We start from the raw sequence: 21,960 nt of genomic DNA on the forward strand, positions 1-21,960 counted from the left end.
AGCAGCCCCTGGCATGGCGGGTTTGCTTCCTTCAACAGTCCTTTTCATGGGTCTCCAACGCGCAGAGCAAGGTGCTAAGGCTGAATTGGGGAGAGATTCAGAACAGAGTAAGATCTGGGAAGTTCTCACTGTGGCTCTGCGGTAACAAACCCAACTAGTATTCATGAGGATGTGGGTTCAATCCCTGGCCTCACTCAGTGGGTTAAAGATCTGGTCTTGCTTGTGATATAGGTCACAGTTTGGATCTGGTACTGCCGTGGTATAGGCCAATTTAAATTGCAGCTCCAATTTAACCCCTAGCCTGGGAACTTCCATATGCCATGGGTGCTGCCCTAAAAAGAAAAAAAAAAAAAAAAAAAAAAAAAAAAGAAGGAAAGAAGGAAGGGAGAAAGAAAAGGAGTAAGCTGTGGATTTGCCCTCAAGGAACTCAGTCTAGTGGAGTGATGGACAGGCAAAGAGCAGAGATGTGCCCAATGAAGGCAAGCATGCCCTGGAAACACAGAGAAAGGAGAATGAACTCAGGTGCATGGGGCCTGGCTGGGCATCTGGAGAAGGGGGAATGGAGAATCTAAGGTGTGATGTTTGGTCTGGACCAGGGAGAATTCTCAGTCCATAGGAACCTCTCACGGCACACCAGGAGAGGGGGCCTGTAACTGTGGCCTCTGCCCTTATGTGGCTTTTTGTTTTGTTTTGTTTTTTTGCCATTTCTTGGGCCACTCTCACAGCACATGGAGGTTCCCAGGCTAGGGGTCGAATCGGAGCTGTAGCCACCGGCCTACGCCAGAGCCACAGCAACGTGGGATCCGAGCCGCGTCTGCAACCTACACCACAGCTCACGGCAACACCAGATCCTTAACCCACTGAGCAAGGGCAGGGATCGAACCCACAACCTCATGGTTCCTAGTCGGATTTGTTAACCACTGTACCACGACGGGAACTCCTTACGTGGCTTTCTTTGACAAGTTGAGAACTGGAGAAGAAAGAGGCAGAGAGGAAAGGAAAGATGCCAAGCTTGTCCAGGTGGTTGGCACCAATGGTAGAAGCACATCCATTTAATCAACACATGTATCCCAAGGGCCTACTGGGTACCAGGCTCCAAGCTGGGCCAGGGGACCAAGGATGAATGAGAGCTGTCACTCATCCACGTCCCATGGCCAGGTCACATCACCCCTGGTCTACTCAGTCCTGAGAGGGTGGTAGAGAGGCTCAGTCACACTGTGTGGCCTCTGGGTATATGCTCCTGGGCAGGACCACATAGAAGCCTGGCAAACCTCATCCGTCCTAGCTGGGTCCTGGGAGGGATACAGGTAAGGACAGAGGAGCATGGTGCCCTGGGTACTCTATCCAGGAAGGTATGGCTTTGGCCCATGATCTCTTTTGAAGCCAGGAAGGTAAAGGAAATCAGGGGTAAAACTAGTCAGGAAAAGAGATGGAACCCCAGTCAAGCAGCTATCAAACACTATCTCCAGGGCAGGTGGCTTCCTCGGCCTCCTACAAGATAGTAGCAAGCCTGGGGTACATGTGCGCTCTCCTAAGGCTCAGCCACCATTCCCCTCCTCATTTCCTCCAGCTTGTTCTTCAAGGCCCAACTCAAAGTGACCCTTAGTGAGGTGACAACCACCTTTGAATTTCTAAAGGGCCTACAGAGGAGGCAAACCCTTCCTTTTCCAGGTGAGGAAGCAGGGGACCCAGAGAGGTACAGTAACCTTCCCAAGGTCACACAGTTTCTAGCAGCTGAGCCATGGCCAGAACAGGTCTCCTGACTCAAGTCTGCTCAGCTTCTTCCTGAGCTGTGTGATCATAGGCAAGCCCCTTATCCTCGCCAAGATTTAGTTCTGTCACCCAGGCATGATGTCAGGATAAAATGAGACAATGAATAGAAGTGGACCTGGCACCTGCTGAGCAAAGGGAATCTGATTGCATTTCCTGCAGGACTTGTCAGAGCCTTTAATGTGCTAATGGGCTCTGGGACTCTCCAAGAGGCACACAGGGTGCACAGGCATTTTTGTAAATAGAACTGTTTTGGGAGAGAACTGTTATCTTCCAGGGTACCACTATTCAGTCCAAGGGAGTTCGGAGACCCCACCTTACACTCACAGTCTCCTTGGCTTTGCTATGAAAGAGCTGTAGCACATGAGCTTGACATCTATCCAACAACCACCCTTCACCTCACCCCCACTCCTAACAGACCCTCATTTCACTCAGGTCTTGCCCCTTCCCCCTTCTGGAGCCCTGGCCCTCGGCCCCGTGACCCAGCTCCCCAGTGAGATATGAGGGAAACCTGGAGACTTCCGGGAAAGGTTTCCTGGTCTCCAAAGCAGAGGCAGAAAGAGGTCATTTCTGGAGGTCACAGCTGAAACAGCTGCAGCCACCCAGGGGCCTTGAGGGAGCAAGATGCCTCCTTGACGGGATGGCTGCACCACAGAGCAACCAAGCCTAGACTGACCTACTTGTGACTGCCTATCATGCAAGGGGACAGATGTCCTTATTACTTTAGCCACTGAGTGCACCCATCTGGTATAATCGACTTAACGGACACACACTTTTTTTGTTTTTTTGGTTTTTTTGGTCTTTTATGGGCCATACCTGCAGGATATGGAAGTTCCCAGGCTAGGGGTTGAAGCGGAGCTTCAGCCGCTAGGCCATACCACAGCCACAGCAAATGCCAGAGCCAAGCTACAGCTGCAATCTATGCTTAAGCTTATGGCAATACCAGATCCTTAATCCACTGAGTGAGGCCAGGGATTGAACCCACATCCTCTTTGGATACTAGTCAGGTTCTTAACCTGCTGAGCCACAATAGGAACTCTGACACACACATTTTAACTCAAGGGTGATCTGCCTTATGCTACTTAACTTCTCATGTGCTCCATGAAGCCACGGCCAAAGGCCCTAGGCCCCTCTGCCCCGCCCACATCAGGAGAGGTGCCCCTGCTCAGGCTCCTCCCTGCCCCATCCCAGCACCTCTCTACTCCGTCCCTGCTTGTCTAATGGCCTACGTCTTTCCCACGGTCTCTGTGCTGTTTATGGGCGAGGCCTGGGTGCCTTGTTCACCTTGTCTCCCTGGTGTCTCTGGCACAGGATCTGGAGACAGTAAATTACTTAATAGATATCTGCTGAGTGAATAAATAAATAATGAACACATGAATGGAGGCCTTGCCTCTTTGTAACCCTTAAAGCTTGGGCTACCAAGCACAGTGAGTTCAGTAAACATTTGCTACCCAGGGTCTCTGCCAGGCACCTGGAGCACCTTTTGAGCAGGGGTACAGCCCTCCTTGCCTGCCCCTCTCCCCATAGCAGGGTCATTCTGGTCTGGAACAGCGGCCACTGACATAGGATAACATTGCTAGCCTGGGATCTGGAGATGTCGCAATGTGTGTGACTAAGCAGTTTGCAAATGTTTTCTTTATGGTTGCCCTGTGCCGGGTCCCCAAGCCCTCAGCCAGCCACGCTTCCATCACTGGATGGCCCTGGGGAGGGGGTACAGCTTGCACCTCTGGCCTGGGGCTCCTATGCCGAGAACTGGGCAGGTCCCCTTCTGGTTCCATCATGGGGGAAAGTGCAGGCTGTACTTGCCCAAGAATCAACTCTGCCCAGAAAAACTCTGGCGGCCCAGCAGGGGGCTGTCAGTGTCTTATTCCCCATCCTGTCACAGTCTCCATGTGGCTGCTGACTCTCAAGCTCTCTGATGGGTCTCAGTTTCAAAGCTAGGTGATCTTTCCAAAACAGAAAGTGTCAGCTCAGGGGGACCCTCACCATGCTCCCTGCGGCCTTGTGGCCACTGCCTCTGCTGTTCCCTCTGCTGGGAAAGTCCCCTCTCCCTCTGTAGAACTGACTCTTCCTTGTCCTTCCACCAGCAATGCCAGGGCACTTTCTCTGAGGAGACTTTCTGCCTGGACTAAAGCTCCAACCAGAGGCTCAGAAGTCTGAGCACCTCCAACTCATAGAATCTGTTTCAGCTGCAATTTTATGTTGCTTGTTTGCCAAGTTGATTAGTGCAAACTCCACGTGGGCAAGGCCCGTGTCCGTTTCATTCCTCAACAGATCCCCAGCACCTAATAAATCCAGGGCCTGGAAGCACAGGCAAATATTTGTTGAATAAATGAATAAATCATGGATGGACTTTCCAGAGCCAAAAAAGTAAGAAGGACATAGACTAAAAATAAGCAAAAAGGCCTGCAAATGGAATATGGTTACTTATGAAAAGCTCACCAGGTACAGGCCCTTCATTTGCTCATTTTGTCACAGAATGGAGAAATTCAGGTCAAGGAGCAGCTGCTGGGAAGCACGGCTCTCCCATCCAGAGATTCAGGGGTGGACACCCCAAATGTCTAAGGAGGGAAGAGGGGCTTGTTTTGGACCCTCTGGCTTTTCACTGTCAATGAGGAGGACTCACTGATAACCCCTGAGTGCAGTTAGAGCCCAAAGCAGGATCACTAGAGAGCCTGAGCCCGGCTGCCGGGGGAGCCCTGAGCTGAAGCTCCGTAAGATGGGGGCCTTTAGTTTCTCTCACTTTCTCTCTGCATTTGCAGAGTTGGGGTCCTGGGACCCCCATGGCCCACTGAACTCACCTCCTGCCTTTGTGTACCCGGCTCAGGTCCACTGAGTCCCGGCTGAACACGTCAAACTCATCATTCTGGAAGACGTTGTGACGAGATGTCAGCAGAGGTGTCGGGTCTGGCTTCACCTGTCTGGGGGGTGGCAGAGAAACCCATTTCAGGGGCCTTGCCAGTGGACATCGACCTGCACCCCACTTTCCCCTACCATGTTACACTGTCAGAGCCTCCAAACCCCTTCAACACTTGGGACGCAGCCTAAAAACCTGCCCAATCTGGCCCTGCCTGGGTATGTGGCCACCCCTCACACAAAGCGTCCCTCAGTCCCCAGTGCCATTGATGCAGGTTTTTTGTTTAAAATCTCCCTCCCTCATCTGATGTTCACAACAGCCCTATGAGATAGAGGTCGCTTGAGCTCTTTGTGCCTCAATGCCCTCACCTGTAAAATGGGCAAAGGGAGGCCAAGGAGCTTGTCCAAGGGCAGAGCTAACTTCATTCATTCATTCAATAAACATTTATGAATGGAAGAAACACCCACTTCATGTACTCATTCCTGCTCCCCACCCCTCAACCTTGGGAGCCTTCAGGGAAGCAGTGTGCCCAACTCAGGAAGAGTGGGTGTGAAGGAAGAGGGAAGCCTTGGCTGTCCTCCCCATGGAATCTACTGGGAAGGTGGCAATGACAGGGCAGGCCAGCAATATCAGAGCTCCAAAGGCCTGTGACCCCTCGGTCACATCCTGTGTCTCTGAGCTGTTTTCCCACCTGTTGGTGCAGGCAGGTCCCAGTGCACACTCTGCCCTGAAGGGGGTGTATGAGGGCTTCCTGGGGGCCTGAGGCATCTATGTTTCCCCACAGAGGACATGAGCTTATAGGGTGGGGAACTTCTGCTGGGTGGAGAGAAAATAAGCTGAGTCTTGGGACACCAGGGACAGAGCAGTAGGCATGCAGAGGAACTGAGAAGGGCCCCTGATGAGGGCCCCCCAGAGTGCTGTGGCCAGGGACCTGAGGCAGGCCGGCAGCCAGGAGCCTCCTCCCACCTGTCTAGGCTGCGATCCAGCTGGCTGAGGGCAGGGGCCAGGCGGCTCTCCAGGACGTTGTTGATCACCTGCTCTGGGTCGTAGCTGTAGTGCTCTAGGCAGGCCAGGATGAAGCCCTCCCCGAGCTCTGGCAGCAGGTCCTTCACTTGGGAGATGAGTGAGTCCAGCTCCACGCCACACACGGCAGGGGCTGGGGCCGCAGCTGCTCCCAGGCACTGCAGGAAGAACCAGAGTAAAGGAGCGGAAGCCTAGGCCAGGCTGGGAACGGGCCCCACACAGCACTGGTCTCAGAGTCAGGGCGCCCGGTTTGAATCCCAGCCCTGTTCCTCCTGGCTGAGGGACCTTGGCCAAGTCACTTAAGTCTCCATTTCCCTCCCTGGAAATAAGAGGGCTCTATGACTTACCAGCTGAACTTCTTTGGGCTGTGTGACTTTGGGCAGGGAGCTTTCCCTCTCTGAACCTGTTTCCTCCTTATAAAATGGGCCTACTACCATCCACCTCATGGGATTGTTTCAAATGGTTCAAAGAGGAATTTCCTGGTGGCTCAGTGGGCTAAGGATCTGGCATCGTTACTGCAAGGCACAGGTTTGATCCCTGGCCCCTGAATGTGGAACTTCCACATGATGCAGGTATGGCCAAAACAACAACAAATGCTTCAAAGAGATAATGCACACAGCGTGGAGCACAGTGCCTGGAGTGAACTAGGTGCTCCACAAATGGCTGTGGCCTCTATGAACCAGGTCCTTTTCCCGTTCTAACAGGTTAATGAGTGACATTGGTGGGGAACAGCAACCATCAGGTCTAGACTGTATGGACATGGTCCCCTCTGATTATTCTCTTTTCAATAAGGAGGATTCAGTTTACAGACTGCTCGAAGTGGCTTCATTTTTTAGGCTCGTCATTTAAGAGAATTCACAAATCAAAAAAGTAACAATAAAACTCCTCCGTGTCTGAGCTAAGAAGCCAAATGGGGAAAAGGGTAGAAAAACGCAGATGGGACTGTCATTCTCCAGGGTCCTGGGACAGTAGTCACAGGGCCTGGGGTCTAACAGGAAGAAGAGCAGCATCCATCAATGGAGCGTCAAGACCAGCCAGGCTCAGAGCATTCACTCACTCCACGATGTGGCTCTGAGCATTCCACAAGCTCACGGAGGTGGGGACATTGGTGAGCCCCATCTTACAGGTGAGGAGCCAAGGCTCCATGTGAGGGACTATGGCCACCCAGCTGGCAAGTGGCAGAACCAAGATATACCCCTGAGCTGCCTGGCCTCAGAGACTGTGTGCCTCCTGACATGCAGGGAAGAGTCCTTGGCTCAGTGGCCAATCAGTATGGCCAGACTGGGTGATGGTGAGTTCCAGAAAGGCCTGGAGCAAAAGCACTAGATCAGAGGTTTCCACTAGCTCAGTGGAGTCTGTGGTCCCATGAGGGACTTCTGGAGAGCCAAGTGATGAGACCGGGAGCTGCTCCCTGCTGCAACCACAGCAGCTCCACTGCTATCTGTTTAGAGGGGACTACCAAGGAGTTTCACATGCAAAAAGCTCCATTGCTTCTTTTTATGGAGGGAAAACTGAGGCTTTGACAGCTAAGCGACTTGCTTTCCTCACACCCAGTCCAGCAGCCTCTAAAGGCAGCAGAGAGCTGACCAGCAGCTTAAGGCAGTCAATTCTTTTTTTTTTTTTTTTTTTTTTTGTCTTTTCTAGGGCCACAGCTGTGGCATGTGGAGGTTCCCTGGCTAGGGGCCTAATCAGACCTGTAGTTGCCGGCCTACGCCAGAGCCACAGCAACGGAGGATCCAAGCTGAGTCTGAGACCTACACTGCAGCTCACTGCAACGTCAGATCCTTAACCCACTGAGCGAGGCCAGGGATCGAACCCGCAACTGCATGGTGTCTGGTCGGATTCGTTAACCACTGAGCCACAGTGGGAACTCCGAGGCAGTCAATTCTTAAAGAAACCTTTTTCCCTGAGAGCAGAAACAAAGGGAGGTTTTCCCCAGCTTCTCAGATTTGGCCAGGAGGGGCCGGGAGAGCAGGGGAAACTGCAGCTCTAGTCACACACCTCCTCTCCCTCGGAGTTCTCTGGCTCAGCAGTCTCCACGACCCCGTTAGGATTCTCAGCCGCTGGTGGGCTTCTGGCATCGGTGGCTTTCCGTCGGTCCACCCCTTCCCATGCACTCTCGACTGCCTGGAGGATGTAGGCAGTCCGAGTCTCATCCCTGTGAGGACGTGTTAAGGAGTCTCTTGGGGACCACAGCCCTCTATCCTTTCCAGCTCAGAGGCAGCATCATTTTCCCTATCCTTCCCCAGCATCTGACCATATGGCTTCTGCCAGGGGCTGCCTGGGCTGCATCCAGTGGGCACCACAGGCACCTGGGCTACATGGGGGAACAGGCCAGACCACAGTCACACAAGCCTCAGAACCCAGTACCTGCCACTCAGCAGAAAGCAGTGCTCGGTAAAGACAGGGCCAGGAGCAAGCCAGCAGTTTCTCCTTTGCACTGACCCCCAGGAGGAAGGCCTGATGGGGCACCACCACTGGGCTGCCTCCAGTTGTGGGCTTTATGCGAAGGCTGGAGGCCCACAGGGTGTTCCTGAGGCAGGACTGAGCAACCTACTCCAGCCATCCAAATGGCCCTGGGGCCCACGCCTCCACTGTCCTGGGCACTGCCCAGCCACACCTCTGGGAGTTGGCCTAGGCTCCCTCGCCCCATTTCTCATCCAAACCCCCACCAGCCACACTTCAGCAATAGCATCCTCCTTGTTGGCCCCGGGCCTCACGGAGGTCCCAGGCTAGTCCCTTCTTCCCTGCGCTAGACAGAGCTTTGCCAATGTATGATAATGACGACGTCATCTTTTGCTTCACATCCTTCGGCGGCTCCCCAGTGCTTGCAGGGCTGATCCCAAACTTCTCAGTGAGGGCCACCCCATGGCCATGCAGGTCTGCTCACTCCCCCCAGCTCATCTGCCATGGCCTAACCCCCTTCCCACTAGACCCCTTCCACTCAGCCCCCTGCAATCTGCGCACATGTCTGTGGGCTCCTCAGACAGGCCAGTTCTGTCCCTTATCCCCTGAACATTTAGCTCGGGACCTGGCCACGAGCTTGTGCTACTCTCAACTTAGACTTCACTTCCACGTGACACCTTCACCCCAAGCTCCACTGGGTGAGATGTCTCCCCTGGCTCCCTGCCCCCACCCCGCCTGAATGTCTCCCATGTGACACTCTATCTAACTGCTCCTTTATTTATCCATCGCCCATCCTACAGTGATATCCAGGAGAGCAGGGCTGAGTCCATCTTGGTCACAAAGGCCCAGGTGCTCAGCAAAGGCTAGACAAAGTAGGGCTGTATCTTCCCTGAGGATCAGAAGCAGTCACCTCCTCCAGAAACAGGGGTTGGGGCCTTGGTGGGTGTTGAGGGAAAGCTGGCTGACCGTGTGTTCTGGGGCTAAATGTCCCTCTGCTCCTCTGGGTCTGACCCAGTCGGGCCAGGCCCATCCCAGGGGCTGCGGTAAAAGGATACAAAGCTGATGAGGCCTGTTGCAGAAGGCTGACATCATCAGCCACGGGGAAGAGTGCGTCGTAGTCCCGGAGGAACCTGCCACAGAGAATAGATGGGGGGCAAGGGACAGGGCTGGAGCCACAGGGGATGGTTTGCTGCAGCCCACTCCCTGGGTCTGCTGCCCAACCATAAATGCCAGAAGCTGAGACCGTGGTGAGCACTTGGCAGGGGCTCTATTAGGTAAGGCCTCGTGGGGCCGGCCAGTGGGGGCACCATGGGGCTGACCCACAGCAGGTCCAGCCCAGCCACACGCTCACCTCTTCTCCTGCAGCAAGGAGCTGAAGATCTGAAGGAACTCCTCGATGAAGCCCTGAATGTTGTCACAGCTGGAACAGGACCCCAGGAAGATGAGCTCACTCCAGGCAGACAATCTGCAGCTCCCTCCCCGGCCTACCCCACCTCCCACCCCACTGCCAGGCCTCCGGCCAGTTGGAGGAACCAAAGCATTTTTCTTGGTTTACCATCTTTGCTCAGCAAGCTCAGAGCAGGGGAGGGAGCAGATGAAGTGAGCGAAATACCTCTGCTGGGCCTGGGGAGGAGGCTCTTCCACTGGGGTGGTGGCTCCCCAGGGCTTACCTGCTTTCGAGGACTGGGAGAAGGCAGATCTGGTTCAGGAGGATGTGAAAAATCTCCAGTAGCTTCTTCCTGGAATGGGAGAGCCTCTGCCACAGGTCACCTAGCAGCCTTTGAAGGCCAGAGAAGAAAAAGTAGATCTGAGAGGCAAAAAGGCACTGAGGGAGCTTATTTGAGGGTGTATTGGCAGTATTTGAGGGTGTTCCTGCCACACCCTCCCCGGGGCTGAGAAGGCCTCACAGGTCGCTGTTGGCAACAGCTGGCAAAAGGCTACAGGCTCTGAGAGGCTGGCTGGTCCCAGGGTAGCTTTCAGCTCAAACAGTAGGTCAGGGACCAGTGGGTTAATAAGAGCTTGGAGCAGCAGCCCGGGGGAAAAGGCTTGGCTGCCGAGGCCAGGAGGCTGCTAGGTAGGATGAGTCAGCTGAACCTGCATGGTCCTTGGTCCCACCCCCCCCCCTTAACTTGGGGATGGGGATGCTGACGCTTGGGGTGGGCAGGGCCCAGGCTGGGGCTTCTCTCTCCCATAACAAGGCTCTTGTTTTGTTCCCGCCTCACTTGCTATCTTCAAGCCTTCTCTTCTTAATCGCAGATTCCAGTTCCGGGATTGCTATCTCGTAAAAGGAAGCTAGCCTGCAGTGGCACAAATGGGTGAAAGGCTGGATTACTTCGTAGATACCGCACTTTGTTAGAAAATCAAAGCAAAATCAAAGGAGCATGAAACCCATTTTTTGCTTGCAAGTTGCCACCACAATAAATTTTTCACTTTTTCCTTGATCAGAAACTGCCAGCAGCTCCCTACCTCCTATGACATTAAATCGGAACTCCTCTCTCTGGTACATCTGTACCTGGCACAGTGCAGCCAACCTTGTTTCTCACCTCAGCAACCTCACAGCCACCCAGCCACCCCTTCTCAACTCAAATTTAAATTCTCCATCTGAACACAACATTGTAAATCAACTATACTTCACTAAAACTTTTTTTTAAAAGGGAGTTCCTGTTGTGGCTCAGTGGGTTAGAAACCCAACCAGTATCTTTGAAGATGCGGGTTTGATCCTTGGCCTCGCTCAGTGGGTTAAGGATCTGGCGTTACTGTGAGCTGAGGTATAGGTCACAGATGTGGTTCAGATCCAGCACTGCTGTGGCGGTGGTGAAGGCCAGCAGCTGCAGCTCCAATTCAACCCTTCACCTAGGAACTCCCATATGCTACAGGTGCAGCCCTAAAAAAAAGTAAAAATATATATTAAAATGAAAACTCCTCTCCATCTGAACATCTTAAGCTTCCCAAAGCCAGAAATGCAGCCTACACGCCTAGAACAGTGCTGAATCTGCAGCTGGTACTCTGTAAACATTTATCTGTCGATTGGCTGGCTTCTGGCAACTTTATTCCAGCACAGTGCTGTACGGAGCAGAGGGTAAGTAGGCCAAAAGAGGCAGGCTGTACTAGGCCCACAGCACGGCGCCCAGAAGAAGACAGAGAGGGCAGTCTGGCTCCAACAGATTCAGGCGTTGCCAAGATACACTGCTGGTGGGAGGGTAAATTGAAACAACCCCTATGGAGGGTGATTTGGCAAGATCCATGAAAATTTTAAATGTATATACCATCTGTTCCTGCAATTCTACTTCTAGGAATTTATTCCTCAGATATACTTATAAAGGTGCAAAATGATGCGTGTGCAAAGTGATTCTTTATGACATTTTTCAGTAACAGCAAACAATTAGAAAAAACTTAGAAGTCCATCTCTGTGTATCCCACACAACAGAATTCTACCCAGCCATTCCAAAGACTGACAGTGCTTTATGCACAGAAATACATTAAGTTTAAAAGTAAAATGCAAACAGTACACATGGCACTCATAATCTGACAGTACTAAACATAAAAAAGAATGCAGGAGATTTATAATGTATCTATTTGCTTACATGCATATATTTAGATCCCTATCTCTGGAAAATTGCATAAAAACTAACACAATGTTTGTGTGTGAGGAAAAGAACTGGGGAAGGTAGAGAAGAAGGGTTTTCCGTGGCTATTTCATACTTTCTGTGTTTGAAGCAGGTGAATGTATTATTCGCTCAACAATTTAAAGGACAAAAGAGAGGAAGGAGGAGAAGGTTGTTCTGAGAGAGATTAGCTAAAGGGCTGTTTGGTAACCCCTTGCCCAGAGCTCTCCGGGACTGAGGTTGCTGCCTGAGCTCAGTGGGCGTTCCCGGCCTCCAGCACAGCTGGAACAGGCTGGGCCAGCCCCAGGCTGTTTGTGGGTCAGAGGCAGTATCACTTGCCAAAGGCAGGGTCACTTGCAGTCAGAAGTGTTTTCCTTTCTTCCTCTTCACCGGAGAAGGGTGGAACTGCTCCCCTGCCTCTACTGGTGTCTTGCAGGAAAGCCAGTTCTTCCAGAAATGACCCTTCAGTCTCGAAGACCCTTTCCAAAACCATCTGTGCCACGTTTGGGAAGATGCATTCACCAAAAAGGGAAAATGCTTATGATGAGTGAAAATAAACCAGGTACAAAAGTGTAAGAACAGGAGTTCCCATTGTGGCACAGTGGTTAACGAATCCCACTAGGAACCATGAGATTGTGGGTTCAATCCCTGGCCTCGCTCAGTGGGTTAAGGATCCGGCGTTGCCATGAGCTGTGGTGTAGATCGCAGACATGGCTCGGATCTGGTGTAGGCCGGTGGCTACAGATCTGATTAGACCCCTAGCCTGGGAACTCCATATGCCGAGGGAGCGGCCCTATAAAAAGGCAAAAAGACAAAAAAAAAAAAAAAAAAGTGTAAGAACAGCATGATCTCTCATGGTGATTTTAATTTCCTACCTTTGGGCGATTTCCCCAATTTCCTACAAGCATTTGCCATAATAACCATGAGAAAAGATACTGTTTAAAAAATGTGACGGTAAAAAAAAAAAAAAAAAAAAAAAAAAGTGGAGTTCCCATTGTGGCTCAGTGGGATAAGAATCCAACCAGTGTCCATGGGGATGCAGGTTCCATCCCTGGCTTTGCTCAGTGGGTTAAGGATCCAGCGTTACTGTGGCTGTGGCATATGCCAGCCAGCAGCTGCAGCTTTAAATCTACCCTTAGCCTGGGAACATCCATATGCTGCAGATGGGCTGTGAAAAGAAAAAGAAAAAACAGTGACAGTTAGCGTCCCCTCTAACCCCTTTCTTCGAGGGGAGTGTGGATCAGTGCTTCATTCTAACCTTCTCCAGGAGGCCCATCAATGCTCAGGTCTGATTTTCACAAGCTGAGGAGATCCAGTAGGGCTCTGGCCCCAGCTGACAATTCTGGCACACGTCAGCGATAGGTAAATGTTTTGTCAAATGCGTGAACAATTGACCGAATGGACAGAGGGCTGGGCGGATGGAGTTGTGTGGCTCCCAGAAGCTCCTGTGAATGGTGGGGAGAGATGCCTGGCAAGAACAGCCAGAGGCGGAGTTCCTGTCCTGGCTCAGTGGTTAACGAATCCAACTAAGAACCATGAGGTTTTGGGTTCAATCCCTGGCCTTGCTCAGTGGGTTAACTATCTGGCATTGCCATGAGCTGTGGTGTAGGTTGCAGACGAGGCTCGGATCCCGCGTTGCTGTGGCTCTGGCGTAGGCCAGTGGCTACAGCTCCTATTTGACTCCTAGCCTTGGAACCTCCATATGCCGTGGGAGAGGCCCAAGAAATGGCAAAAAGACAAAAAAAAAAAAAAAAAAAAAGAACAGCCAGAGGCCACTCAGAACAGGCCAGCCCCCTCCCCAGCTGTTGCCAGGCAACGTGCTGGTTACCAGCCCATGCGACCCACACCCCTTCCTCACTGCACAGGGAACAGATGTCCATGGTGCTAAGTGGGCAAAGAGAGTCTCCTTCCCCACCCCAAACCCCCCCTCTATATCTTTCTCCATCGCAGCAGGATCTTTCTATAACTTCTTTGGATAAAAGCCTTCAGAGGCTCCCTCCTGCCTACAGGATAAAGGCCCCATTCCCTGCCAGCGCGTATCAAACCCATCAAACCCTCTCTTGCTGTCACCTTCTCCCCAGGCCATGCCCGCCCCTCATGTCACATTCTACTGCCTGGTTTTCCCTGGAATTCACTCTGGGGCTGCGCAGGCCTCACTCTGCCTGCCTGAACACCCTTCCTGCTGTGGTAGCCTTTCTCTGTCCAAAGGTTGCTATCATTCTTAAGACCTCATTGGAGGGTCACCCTGAAACCTTCTTTTATTTCATGGGACAGAATTTTGCTCCCTCGTCTGTGTCTGTGATTTGGCACCAACAGCTGGCCCCACACATGCACACATCTGCTTGCTTCCTGTGTGAGCTCTTCCCTGGGCTGGTGCTGGAGTCCCCAGCCCGCTCCTTACAGTCTATCACTCCCTGTGCCTGCCCGAGACAGGGGCTCTGAGACAAAACAGAACCAAACTGAAAGTGCTCAACTCGGTTGGTGTTTTTCTTCCTCCCTCGCCCTCTCCTTAGCCCCACATAGGAATGCTTCTCAAATGCAGGCCCCACACAGGCAGGAGCCGGATCTGTCTCCACTGCCGTATCCCCAGGGCTGGAAGAGGGTCTGGCACATTCCAAGCACCCAGTAAATATGTGCTGAATGAGGATGTTGAACCAGAACCTTGACTTCCACAGCCAGAACTATCGCTGTACCTGTAACAGAAGTCGTGTTTCTGGAAGGTCTGGCAAGCCAAAGGGAAGATATCCAGGAAGGCCCAGAGTGTGGTGCAGGTATCACAAAGGTAGAGAACAATGTCCTTTAGTTCCTGTGGCCAAAGGAAAACACTGTATTATTCTCATCCGTCCCCACAGACAGCTCTGGAGAGGGTCTGAGACAAAGCTGACAAAGCCAGGGATCCCCCAGAGGCAGGTGAATGCTGGAGGCCCCAGGCAAAGCCTGGCTGGTCCAGCTCTAGGAGCACGAGCTGGGCAGCTCAACCTACGACTCCACAGATGCACACACAGGGGTCTCTAGGGCGACTTCTAGCTCTGGGACAATATGGTTCTGTCTCTGGATGCTGAAGGAGAACCCAGCGTTGTATCTGAAGACAGCACCCAAGGTCCCAAACAGAAAGCACATCCCACTGAGAACAAGAATACCCAGCCCACACTTTTCTTAGATTCTGAAGAGCGTACACAGAACAGGGAGTACTTTCTCATGTACTTCCCTGATTCTCATGACAACTCTAAGAAGTAGGCTGAGGAGCTGTTAGGATCTCTATTTTACGGATAAGAAGACTTATCTGTAAAAACTTGGCTGTGGTTCAGAAGGGTAAAAACACCCTGCTCCCACAGCACTTGGTGCACCCTTTTCTGAAATGTTGGTTGAATGCCTGTTTTTCCACAAGATGGCAAGCTCCAGGAGGGCAGCGCACAGCAGCCTCGCTCCTGCTCTAACGCAGGGCCTGACACATGCCCAGGTTCCTTAAACATTCACCTTCTGTCTGTCACCCCCTTAGACTCCGAGTTCCATGAGAGCTGGTGCTGTATTTGCTTTTGCAAACTGCTTCATCCTACCACCCAGCCTGGAGCCTGGCACATGCTGGGGGCTCCTCAGTGCAAATAGGCTAAATGGATACATTTCTCAATGAATAACAAGCCAATGAACCTCCATTCCTCCATCTACTAGTCCATAAATGAAGCTCCCGGAGGAAAAAGGAAGCCTGCTGAAACCCTCTAAACCTGTGTGATGGGAATAGCTGCCTGTGGGTCAGGGTCAAGGGGCTGGGAGCAAGGCAAGAAGCTGCTGGGGCTTCTATTGGCCAGAAAGGAGCTGGGCTGAAGGGCAACCTCACCAGGAGAGGCATGTCGCTGGGGGTCAGCCGGCTCCTCTCCTCCAGCTTCTGGGGTATGGCGCTGGCCCCGTCCCCTTGCAAACCACAGTGCTGGAGGATATTGCTGAAGACCTGTGAAACATAAGAGGTGACTCCCACATCCTGTGAGCCGGCAGCTAGGACCCCTGTCCTGCAGCTAGGGACTGGTGATCTGAAAACTGCCTTGGAAACTTTAGAATACGTGCCAGTGTGCCTGGGACACCAGCTGTGATATCTCAGAGAGAGGGGTCAGAGTGGAAACTGTGTGAAAGGGGAATGATGGGGGTATCTTTCTTGCAAGATTCTAGTGAGGATTAAAATGACAAAATGGGAGTTCCCCGGTGGTTCAGAGGGTTAAGGACCCAGTGTCATCACTGCTATGGCTCTGGTTACAGCTGTGGCGCAGGTTCAATTCCTAGTCTGGGAACTTCCGCATGCCATGGGTGCAGCCAAAAAAAAAAGGAAGTTCCTTGGTGGCCTAATGGTTAAGGATTTGGCATTGTCACTGCTGTGGCTCAGGTCACTGCAATGGCCAGGTTCAATCCCTGGCCTGGGAATTTCGGCATTCCATGGGTGAGGAAAAAAAAAAAAAGACAAAATGTGCGTAAATCCTGTAGATACTACCTGGACAGGCTGGGCAAGGGCATAGTAATAAATTATTAAGAGATATAGCAACATGTTTTTGGATCCCCTGGAGATTGTGAGTAATGGGAATTATATCGAAATAAAAGACAAATCAACAGTGAGGGGAAAAGAGAGCCCCATAAATTCCTGTAAGTACTTAACTGATAGCGCCATATTTAAGTATGTTAGCTAGCATGTCAAATTCTAAAAGTTACTGTCAAAAGTGGTGGAAGGATTATGGAAGATTAATCTTTTTTTTTAAAATTTTCTACAAGGAACATTATTTCATAAAATGATTTTATAAGGCTTTAAAGATTTGAGAAACACACAGGGGTATCCTTAGAGCCAGATGGCTGATGACAAGCAACAGAAAATGCACCTCAAGGAGTTCCCTTGGTGGTGCAGTGGTTAACGAATCCGACTAGGAACCATGAGGTTGTGGGTTCGATCCCTGGCCTTGCTCAGTGGGTTAAGGATTCGGCGTTGCTGTGAGCTGTGGCGTAGGTCACAGATGCGGCTCGGATCCCGTGTTGCTGTGGCTCCGGCGTTTGCTTGGCAGCTACAGCTCCAGTTCGACCCCTAGCCTGGGAACCTCCATATGCCTCGGGTGCGGCCCTAGAAAAGACAAAAAAAAAAAAAAAAAAAGAAAGAAAGAAAAAAGAAAATGCACCTCAAGCTCTTTGTGTATGAGTGCTGGACAGCCCTTAGGTTTCGGTCTGGTTCAAGAGGGGAAAGGACGAATCCGAAGGAGTGAGGGGAGGGGTAGGACGCAGAGATGGTCTGGAGATGGGTCTGGAGGAGGGGTGAGATGAGGGGCAAACATCTCCCCCGGACTCTTCCAGCAAAGTCTAGGAACATCACCAGTGGGGGGAAGGGGGGTGGGCCTCCTCAGCCTGCCCGCCCTCGGGCAGGGCTGAGAACTGGTACCTGAAGGATGGTGGGCACGGTTGCATCCAGGTCATTATAGTAACTTGGCTGCTGGAGAAAGATGTTTCCTGAAAAGAGAAAAGAAAGGTAAGAATTGGGAAAAGACAGTGAGCATGGAGAGGACACATTACAAATGGTTGCCAGCGTGTTCTGTGACCTTTCTCCCCTTTCCTAAGCCTGCCTGCACCAGAGCAGTCCTGGCCCCAGGCCCTGCTGGCACAGAGCTTTGGCCCAGCCTAGAAACTTCCCCAGGGTAGGGGAGGGACCTTGCTCAGTACAATTTAACCTTTTGAGCACCTCTGCCCAGTGAATTATGTAAAAGACCCACCCTGGTCAAACCAGCTTACCCTGTCATCCCCAGGGAATGATCACACCTGGGCACTGTGCCTGGTATGACGGCACTAGCTTTGTAAATGGCAGTCAGTCATCCAGGAAAATTAGGAGATGTGATTTCTTTGCTCAAGAAACCTGGGTGCGACCATCCAGGATACTTGCCAGGCCAGGCCTTCAATAATGTGAAGAGATTCTAGGGTGGCCTATCTCTAGAAATTCTCTTACCCTCTGCCTTTGAATCTGCCAGCCACTCTAATCCCTACTCCAAGGTGAGAAGCCTGAAAGGGACCTGGAGGGATATTTCTCACACATGTGCAGTCATTCCTATAAAAGGAAGCCCCTCTCCAAGTGTTTACTATCTTCCAAGTGCTGCTGCTCTGAGTGCGGAGGTTAGAGCATATGGTAACTGGAATAGACGGTGGATGTTCTAGTTGCCTAAATGGGGATGGAAGGCGGGGAGGGAGGGAAGGTCATGGCTAGCTGAGGGGCATGGTGAAGCAAAATGCCAACACCTGGGCTCCTCGTATCACTAGCATCCCAGCATCTAAGACTGTCTGTCTGTCAGGATGTTCTGAATTTTAGGTGTCCTCTGACTTTGGGTGGGTCTGTCCTTGGTTGCCTTCCTGATAACCCTGCAGCCCTCACCCCAACCTGGAGGATTTGAAGATGAACAAGATCAAAAGCCAAATGGGGCTGGGTGAGTAAGCCAGTGACTAGGTGGCTGGACTTTCTGTAAACACTTTCCTGGAGGCCACTTCGTTCCTTGATTCCAGAAAGCTGAGTTTTCCCTGCATGAGCTTGCTCAGTGCTTCCAGCCTCCAGATGGGTGCTGATCTCTCAACCTGTGAAGGTATGTCCTGACCATCTGCACCTACTTCCTGATCCTGACTGGCAGGGAGTGACGGAGCTGTCTTCCCATCAGCCTCTGCTCTTCCTCATAAAACTGTTCCTATTGCTATCCTCAAGGTCAATTTCAAACTCCTGACCATGGTGCAAAAGGCCCTGTGAGATATGGCCTCTGCAGGCATCTCGGGCCATCCTCCTCCCATTCTCCGAATTGCATTCCTCCCTCACACCATCCTCAACCTCACAGAACGAGCTCTGTCCCCTCCCTCTGCCTGCAGTGACCTCCCAGAACTAGGTCCACCATAAGGCAGGCGTCAATTTCTCCGGGCAGAGCCCCCTGACACCAGCATCTGGAGCAGGCCTCCCCCCTCATAATGCCCAGCCCACACAGTGGGCCTCACCACACCTGGACCACCAAGCATTGGGGAAAGCACCTCTCACAGTCCTTCCCATGCCTAAGCCTCAGTCACAGGGGTGACTGATTAGGATCAAAATAGATCACATTTCGCAATCTACCCTTGGGGGCTTTGGAGTCTCTTTCTACTTCTTTATCTGATTCGGATGACAGTGCAGATCTGACTTTTGATCTCTTAAAGAAATAATTAAAATGTAAGGGACAGCCCTCGAAGAGTCCCTTCTCAGAAACCCAGGGTGGATGGAAGGTACTGCCAAAAAGATCAGGGCTATCCTGCACGGGGCCAAGGCTCCAAGAGTCTAACTGAGAGGCTCTGCTTTCACAATGCCACTTGGCTGATTCACAACACCAGCCTTGAGGTTTAAAAAAAAGTGGGAGGCGGGGACATGGCAAGGACTGGGCTTCTGACCAAAGGACGGTCAGCTAGTTCCCTTGCTCCCCTCTTCTCTCCTTTGTCCACCTTCTTCCAGCTGATCTGCTTTGCTCAAGAGCTTCTGTGGTGGAGAAAGTGGAGGCTGCCCCTTGCTGTGTCTTGTGTCTTCTGCTCAAGGGTTCAAAAGAGCTGCTGCTAATGTGTGAGTGTGTGTGTGTGTGTGTGTGTGTCGGAGGGTGTGGAGAAGGGATCTGCAGACAGACAGACAGACAGACACACACACACACACACATACACACAACGATGGGGCTCCTGATGTCTGATCCTGCCCTCTTTTCTGTGAGCCAAAGAAAAGGATCTCCCTAATAAGCTAATTTAGAGTTCTCAATCTGGGGATGAAAACATTCTAAAATACCTCAAAATCGAGGGACCATGTTTCCTGGAGATAAGCTTTCATCTGATGCTCAAAGGAACCAGTGCTTTTGGGAGCCTAACCCAAAAGATGAGGAATCCTGGCATAAGCAGAGCTTCCTCACTCCACCCCAGCCTATCTGGAAGTGGCCAGACAGCATCTCTCCCAGGTCCTCATGGCTCACAGATCTAACACTGACCCTGCCTCCACTCACAACCCGCTCCCCACCTCCTGTTTTCCGACATCAGTTTTTTCCAAAGTCGTTAAGACTTCTACCTCCAGCTGACCCCCCTAAGCTCTGCTTTATGCTCCTCCCCAGTGTCCTTTTCAGCCTCAGCAGCCCAACCAGGCTTTCACTTTCAAACCCACACTGAAGCCCCGGCCTCCTCCATGGCCTCCTGTCACCACCCTCCCCACGTGCATGCTGCCAGATTAGCCTTGCTACCAGATGGCTCCCTGCCCTGCTCCAAACTCCTAGAGGCTCCATGGCCTCGGCACCACCACAGCTCACACTTACCGAGTGCCCATAACGTGCCAGGTGCTGTGGGGAGCACTACCTCATATTTAATCCCCACAACCAGCCTTCAAGGTGGGTGTGTCATTAGTCTTCCCCTCTTCAGAGGAGAAAGCTCAGGCTTAGAGTGGCTAATTAACATGATCAAAGTGACACACCCAGAAATAGAGCTGGGGTGTGAACGGGCACTTCAACTCCAGAGCTGGCTCTCTTAGCCACCAAGCAGCAGTGCTCCCCAAGTGCTAAAGTCTGGTGTGGAGCCCTCCCCGATCTGGCCCCAACTTCTTCCCCTGTCTCCAGCACAGCTCTCACCAAACTGGCCCAGTAACTGTTTCTCTGCCTAACCGGCTGTGATTTTGCTCACTCACCCCATCCTCTCAGTCTACAGTATAATTATTAAGAGTCTTTCCTGGGGAAAAGAAAAGAAATTAACTGATGATCAGGCAATAATTAGATCTGAATGAAACACCAGAGGTTGTTCCAATGAAAAAGCTGGATGTGAAATTTCATACACATTGTACTCTAACATGTATTTTTAAAAAATACACAGAGAGGAATTCCCTTGGTGGTATAGTGGTTTCAGGAAAAGAAAAGAAAAGAAAAGAAAATTTTGGAAGAATGTAAAGTATAAAGCAGGAAAGCAGTTACCAAATTTCTGCACCCAGAGACAATCATTTGGTGATTATTCCCTTCCAGTTTTTTTCTCTGTGTATTTAAAATTTTTTTTTGGCCACACCCACGGCATGCAAAGTTCCAGGGTCAGGGACTGAACCCATGCCACAGCTGCGACCAGAGACGTAACAGTGACAATGCCAGATCCTTAACCACTAGGCCACGAGGGAAGTGTCAAAAATTTCTAAATTAACATATTTCCTTTATTATTGGGGGGTGGGGGGAGGAAGGAAACCATTTCAAGGGATAACGAAGCTCTCTAACTGGGTGTTTGGAAGACCGTCTGTCCTGCAGTTTCAGGGTGAGGAGGGCAGACAGGGGAGTCCAGGGTGAGCGCCTCTCCGTGCTGGGCCAATGTCACGAGCTGCTGCTCAAAGACAGAGCCACTGTTCCCTCTGTGGCATCCCAACAAAGTGTCCACCTCTGAGAGAGGACCTTCCAGCCCACGGCCTCCTGACAGGATCCAACTGCTGATGTCCATTCCCTTCACAACCCAAGAATCCTCTCTGAACTCTGCCCTCATCTGTCCTCAGCAGTAATGCAAATCGTTCTGTTTCTGAGGCAGCCCCATCTTCCCCGAGATGGGGAGGCGCAAAAGGCAAGTGCTTGAGAGCCAGGCCTAAGTGACATAAATCCCAGCTTGGCCACTCATTAGTCATGGCCTCTCAGGCAAGTCCCTCACATTTAACCTCAGTTTCCTTAACTGTAAATGGGGATGATGACACCACTTACACCATGGGGTGGCAGCTATGAGGGTCAACTGAGATGACATATGAGGAGCGCTTGGCAGAGTCGCCGGTGGGTGCTCAGACAAAGGTCAGCTGTCGTTGCTGTTCTTATCCCCTTTGACTGTTGGGCACGCAGCCTAATGCTAGGACTCCATGATCCTGGAGGAGCCTTGTGATGTCCATGTTTGTCTCTCTTTCCCTCTGCCACTTAGTCACTTCTCTCCAAGTTGACACAAATATCCATTAAGTCTCTGCCTCCCCCCAGGTCCCGGGGCCCCACACACCTATCATCTTCTGCAGCAGCGGGGAGTTGCCTTTTCCAAAGAGCACACAGAGGTCCAGGATCTTTGGGATGTCAAACAGGAAGTTATTGTAGAGGATTTCTCCAAAAGCAGAGGGGGAAATGAAGTGATCCTAAGGAACAGTGCAGAAAGGATGAGAGACTTTTGAAAACATGTGCAAAGACACATGCAAGCTCACAAGAAAACAGGGGCCTGGTCAAGAGAAGAAGCTCTGTCCATACCGTGGACATGTCTGAGCCTCACAAACTGACCTGAAGCAAGAGTCCCTCTTCATCTGAATGTAAAAAGAAGTAAAAGCAC

The 21,960-nt window shown here is 51.6% G+C and overlaps 1 protein-coding gene across 11 annotated transcripts in view; it reads right to left on the reverse strand.

The window, feature by feature from the left end:
- The window catches only part of ASCC2 (activating signal cointegrator 1 complex subunit 2), a 45,170-nt gene that overhangs the window by 8,615 nt on the left and 14,595 nt on the right, over nucleotides 1-21,960 (reverse strand). For 9 of the 11 annotated variants that reach the window (XM_084993568.1, XM_021072416.2, XM_021072414.2 and 6 more), the window contains 11 exons: nucleotides 21,643-21,772; nucleotides 17,066-17,133; nucleotides 15,497-15,607; nucleotides 14,355-14,467; nucleotides 10,279-10,353; nucleotides 9,727-9,834; nucleotides 9,408-9,476; nucleotides 9,112-9,186; nucleotides 7,652-7,808; nucleotides 5,594-5,808; nucleotides 4,572-4,691 (listed from right to left, as the gene is read on the reverse strand). In XM_084993568.1, the coding sequence (XP_084849694.1) occupies nucleotides 4,572-4,691; nucleotides 5,594-5,808; nucleotides 7,652-7,808; nucleotides 9,112-9,186; nucleotides 9,408-9,476; nucleotides 9,727-9,834; nucleotides 10,279-10,353; nucleotides 14,355-14,467; nucleotides 15,497-15,607; nucleotides 17,066-17,133; nucleotides 21,643-21,772 (1,241 nt within the window). Of the gene's footprint in view, nucleotides 1-830; nucleotides 2,729-3,117; nucleotides 4,692-5,593; nucleotides 5,809-7,651; nucleotides 7,809-9,111; nucleotides 9,187-9,407; nucleotides 9,477-9,726; nucleotides 9,835-10,278; nucleotides 10,354-14,354; nucleotides 14,468-15,496; nucleotides 15,608-17,065; nucleotides 17,134-21,642; nucleotides 21,773-21,960 lie in introns of those variants that run through there. The other 2 variants (XR_014825846.1, XM_021072418.2) reach the window with 2 other exon arrangements.

Source organism: Sus scrofa, chromosome 14 (genome assembly GCF_054392235.1).
Source record: "Sus scrofa isolate SSC_HxYL_T2T_F1_AM1 chromosome 14, Sscrofa_HxYL_maternal_Yorkshire_Landrace_v2.0, whole genome shotgun sequence".
NCBI lineage: Eukaryota > Metazoa > Chordata > Mammalia > Artiodactyla > Suidae > Sus > Sus scrofa.